The sequence below is a fragment of the Daldinia childiae genome (assembly GCF_008694065.1).
Source record: "Daldinia childiae strain JS-1345 chromosome Unknown Scaffold6, whole genome shotgun sequence".
Classification (NCBI taxonomy): Eukaryota; Fungi; Ascomycota; class Sordariomycetes; order Xylariales; family Hypoxylaceae; genus Daldinia; species Daldinia childiae.
Genome location: NW_022984647.1, coordinates 1,028,778 through 1,034,222, shown reverse-complemented (window position 1 = coordinate 1,034,222; position 5,445 = coordinate 1,028,778). Strand labels below are relative to the sequence as shown.

The window sequence follows — 5,445 nt, the reverse complement described above, 5'->3', positions numbered from 1 at the left end:
CGGTGGTGCAGACGATTCCGTATTGCTGATCTGTAGGCCTACCAGTCTCAAATCTGCCTAAGACCGTAGAGTTTGACTCGTCAATGTGATGGTACTGGCGGGGATCTGATCCGAGCCCTGCAGGCGTCCATATATCCTCACTCTTTCTTGCAGGGCGTCTAACCCAGTAAGAGACATGTGAGCTTGCCCAAGAGTTAACTGCAGAAGCCCACTTGAGTTTAAAGCCCCGAAATAGCTTTGGTACCACGGGCGCGCAGAATATCATTGTACCGCATGTCGATTCGGCAATGGCCCAGAGCGCCACTGCGGAGTAATGATAGGTTAAGTCATTCGACTCGACCCAATTAATTATGGCCGCGAAAAGGCCTATCGCAGCAATGCAAGCACTGTGTTGTTTTACTCTATTAGCATGCCTAACTCCGTGAAGCTCGAGTGCACCGAACCCACAAGATACCGACGGCGAAAACTGTAGAAAGTCCGAACTTTTTAGCATCCGACATTTTCAGTTTCCAGATAATTCCCTGCGGTAATATCAAAATGGCGATGTTGAGTACGACGTTAGTGGCAGTGGCAGCAATGTTGATGGCTTTCAGGTCGATGCAGGTTCCCGCCACAGTTTTATCCCAGATCCTTTTATAAGGAGTACAAGATAAATTTAGCGCAATTATAAGGGAGGCGTAAAATAAAGGGGTAAATATAAGCAAGACTTTGCAGCACCGATGGAAAGTGGTCCTTGTATTTGCGGCGGAGAATATGTGAATCCATTCAAGAAGGATAGCCGACTTCATCAGCGCGGTGCTGGCAGCCCAGAAGCACATACCCATAAATATGACCTAAAAGCTTTTAGTATACCTTAGGTGACAGTTAGAAACTGCGTACATCGAACCGTACCTTGAGATATTCAGCTATATCCCTTCCGCGAAAATCCCACTCGTGTATAAAGATTCCCGTAGCTCCAAAGATCCGGCGCAGGGACCCCACGGCTGTAATGACCCAAAATGGCTACAATCTAGTCAATTTGACTCAGCAAATGGGGTTTTTGTTCTGGTCTTACGTATGCTAAAATCATTAAATCTGTCGGTTCTTAATTAGCATCGCATAGCCTTACAAGTTAACGGGACTCACAGTCTCCAATATGCTGCTGTCTCATCTTAAAAAATCTCATGTATATTCTAATCCCTAGAAAGGTTGATCCTACTACTAAGCAGAGAAAGATCGAAACTAGAGATATGGTGTTCTTGTTCAATGGGTGTTCGAAGTTCGGATGAACACCGTCTGGCGGCTTCAGGGCGGGACTATCCAGGGCAATCTCAAGGTCGGCAGGTGATAAATTAGAAAAGTCAAGGTTTGACATCTTGGGCTCTTGAACAGGTTGTAAGATAAGATAGTATCTTCAAACAAAGGTGAAAAGGAGAACATGTAAGAGATGGGTTTTGCTTAAGAGCGACGTTTGATGATCGGACATGTTCCGAAAATATAAGCCTGGGGAGTTAGACTGGGATTGGAGTGCTTAGTATATGTTGGATGTCGGTTACCAACGCAGTCATACCATCAGTAGCGAGGGTGGCGGAACTTTTGATGTCTTGCTGGCTACCTGTAGGCTGAGTTGATCGGCAGCTGGTAATGCATATTGGCGGTGATACAGATATAAACCTTGGGTTACATCCAAGTGTCCAACACTGACTACCGAACTTTGACTCTCGACAAATCGTATCTTCCCCATACATATAATGATGTACTTTAACGGGTGTGTAATATAGAAATTTTTATTATTTGGTATTGCTATTCCGACTGGATTCCGTCCCTTTGTTCTCAATGCATTATTGTGCTAAGAGGTACCTAAGTAAATTCAAAGAAGTATACGTAATGTATGTGAAATAAGCGATATATCGCCGAACGGTAATTTCAAAGATAGGAGGTAGTAAAGTGTTTGATGAGTTAGCTCTTTGCTCCAACATCTTAAATATACTGACATCGGAAGTGGAGCTCGGAGTTTCCAATGAATACTACGTAGATGGTTGATTAGTCCTATTTACCGCCCAAGTTCATTTGATGGCCAGTGTTGGTTGCAACACTGCTCACTATGCATAGACTCACATCTACCAACCATTCAGAGCGCGTTTTTAATACACTCTCGCGAAGACACAGGAATTAAAAGTTTTGTAGCTTTCATTTCCTAGATTAACCGCGGGCCTAACCTTGGGTACCTAGTTTATTCTTAGGTCGAATATTAAAGGCTTTTAAGATATCTCGGATAATTTCTGATCTTTTCCCTATTGGTAAGAGGCTCAACTTGCGTCACGAAGAGAAAGCGCTAATATTCCTCCTGTGGCGCTTATCACATATTATTGTCTTGCGTAGGTACCTAGGTATCTATACGTTTTTAGGCTACGGTGCGTAGTGCGTAGTGCGTAGAACCATACGGTACCCCCCATATTATGTGGAATATGCTAGTGTTCAAATAGAAATACTTATAGAATATTTATTTACCTTGCATGTACTTGGTGTTTTATAAAAAGGAATTATACAAGTTGATCAACTGCCTAACTACCTCCTAAACTACCTAGTTACATTAATACTTTAACTTAGCCAACTATATGCCTCTTGGAATTAATACAAATTTATCTATGAACGAAATTATCGGGAGAAACATCTATTATATCTACGAAAAGGTAGTGTTTCATAGAAAGTGAAAAGGAATGATTTTTTGAACGGCGCGGACGTGGATGTTTTATATTTAGCGATCTGAAATGATCTCTACAGTAGACCATTGGAAATATATCCCCGGGGGTGACATTGTTAAAGCTACGGACGTATGAATAGGTAAGTACTTGATTCGCCTTTTGAAACACGATAACCGAGTACGGGCGGCCTTTTTACAATCCCTCCGATTCGGCCCCCACTTTCGGCCCCCACTAGACCCCGCCCCCGTGTTGCGGGCCCCGCATTAATCTTTTGTCCACCAAGGCAGCAAGGGATATAGTAAGCTTAGATATAGCCTTTACTTCGTGTTACCTTAATACTCATTGTGTAAGACATTGTTCGTATACCTAGCCATTTAAACTCTAAGTCTCGGAAGTCTTTGTATACCTACCTAGATATGGTGGCAGCCTCAAGCCGAAATCGATCTAGCTTGTAAAACTACTACGTCCTTTTATGGCTGTAAATCACATGCTATCAAAGTCAGGAGAAGGATAAGGTGCACCCACATTTATACAGATAGTAGTCGGATAAACAAGGCACGTTCTTATATCTTCGAAAGCTGTAAAATATTTGTTGGTGTTGAAATGGGTGGTCAAAGGACTGCTTTCAGGTACAGTATAACTATGGTATCTTGGTATGGAATGTATAGGTACCTACCTAATATAAAAAGGACCTCCCTTCTCAGCCATACTGTTGGTATACTTAGTCAATATAGAATCACGGCTCATATACTGTATTTTTCAGCAATTAATTCCAATAGCTGCTTTGTTAAGCTTCTGTCGTCGCTTACATTGCCTATAAATGGTAGGCTCTAAGAAATGCTTATTAAGCTGAAAAGATACCTTCTTTGTCTATACTATACAGTGAACTAATTATATTTTCCTAGTGACAACCAGATAGAAAATGCATAAAAGTGCCTTTAGCCTTGTTCGTACATCTGTGCTTTTAAGTCTTGCATAATGAAATTCAATTGGCGTAGTTTACTTTTAAGCTAAAGTAAGTGCTATAAATTATCTAGGTCTTCTAGATATTATCGATATTATATAGTTACGATGCTATCAGATAATTGCCTTTAAACATATACGACAGTCACGTCAAACTAGTTACTTGGGTGAATTTGAATATGATTTGAGTATCACCGACACCATACCACTCCAAGCTATCGACACCGGTGGTTCTCATTAGTGGTTAGAAAATTAATTTTACTATAATGGTAAGACATCTCAGATAAACACTAAAGTAAGGCCTTGCGATTTGGCTTGTTTAGCCCCAAGGGTATCAAGGGTAGCTACACCGCTCCACTTGTGTTGCTAGTTTATAAGCTTAAAATAAACGCATAAATCACGAATAGACTCGAAAGTCATAGAAATAACTTCATTATACCACGAGGAGCTTTAAAAATAAGCCATGGGAGTCCTTAAATATGTATACTAAAAGCATTCTGCATTTTAAAGGTCTCGTCCTAGATCACAGAACTGTAGTTGACTTAACTTATGGGTATAATTATTGGATGGTAATGTTCCAATGACCAAGATCTAGGAACATATTAACTTTAAATTCTAATTAAGACGTTATATGAGATATCTACCATATCACTTGGGAGGTATTTAAGTTATAAGTCGGCAGAGTAAATTTTTTTTATCGGACTTAACAGGCTCACCGCCGTCTCCCGAGCTTCGTCTAGAGTTATGAGGCCATTTGGATCCGGGCGAAAGTGGGTCGCCGGCGTAAATCCGGGGCAAATAGATTTCGGAAGTGAAAGTAAAATTAAACGTCGCAGGTAAGACATACTAACTATCACCTTTATCGAGTCGACTTAGATTTAGACTCCGCTTATCAGACTACTTTTATTTAGAACACCTAATGTGTATATTATGTGTAGGGCATAGACATGAAGGTAACATTAAGCTGTGGATTTAAACACTATACATGACCTGTATATTGCGTGTCGGTTTGATTTTCCAGTGCTATGTGAGGAGAGGGAGATACCGGTTATATGCATTTCATATAAAGACATTATGTCTTGTATCTAAATACAGACAATAAAAGGAATAAGTATCTCTCATTTCGTCATTCCGGCATAGTTACCTGGATCATATTATCAATCTTGGATGATGAACTGGAGAAGTTTTAACCAATGAATCATTGATTGATTGTTACATTAGGTGTTGTTATGAGTAGTGATGATACACTGCTGAACAATTAATCATTTCTCTACTTCTAGACTTTTCCGTTTGCAAACAACTCCCTGTCATTGTAGTACGTCCGGTATATGCGTCTCGGATGTTGTGACTGTGTAGTTTATTTTGCTGTTACACAGACTATATCTTCCCCTTTTTTTATATTTATCAGCATACGAACAGAGTATAATGCAACATTTTCTCACGGGATTGTTTTTATTCAACTGTACATATCCATTATTTGCGCATATATATAAATATATACTCTGGCTAAAGCATACCTAATACGTGAATAATGAGTCATGTGTAGGATTCATAGGATTTCATGATCTGTAGGTTTTTACTGATCCCAATCTCTATGATTACGTGGAGACTGAGTATTGAAATGCCGGGATAGTAACCCAACCCCAGCTAGTCTCTTACGCACTGGCGCCTTTTTGCATGCGAGCTAATCCTTCACATAAGCGCGAGTTTAGTATTTAACTTTCCATCGTTTCCAAGCTAAAACATGGCAGTTCCATGTCTTCTACACCGCAGTTTCCCGAGCACTAAGGCATACATA

The 5,445-nt window shown here is 40.4% G+C and overlaps 1 protein-coding gene across 1 annotated transcript; it reads right to left on the bottom strand.

Annotated features, from left to right (window-relative positions):
- Positions 1-413: 413 nt before the first annotated feature.
- Positions 414-1,354, bottom strand: GL218_06200 (uncharacterized protein; the record flags this gene model as incomplete). Its single annotated transcript, XM_033582903.1, has 4 exons — positions 414-833; positions 892-1,002; positions 1,055-1,074; positions 1,126-1,354. 4 exons carry the CDS (start codon positions 1,352-1,354, stop codon positions 414-416), a joined length of 780 nt encoding a protein of 259 aa, XP_033433869.1.
- Between the last annotated feature and the right edge of the window lie 4,091 nt (positions 1,355-5,445).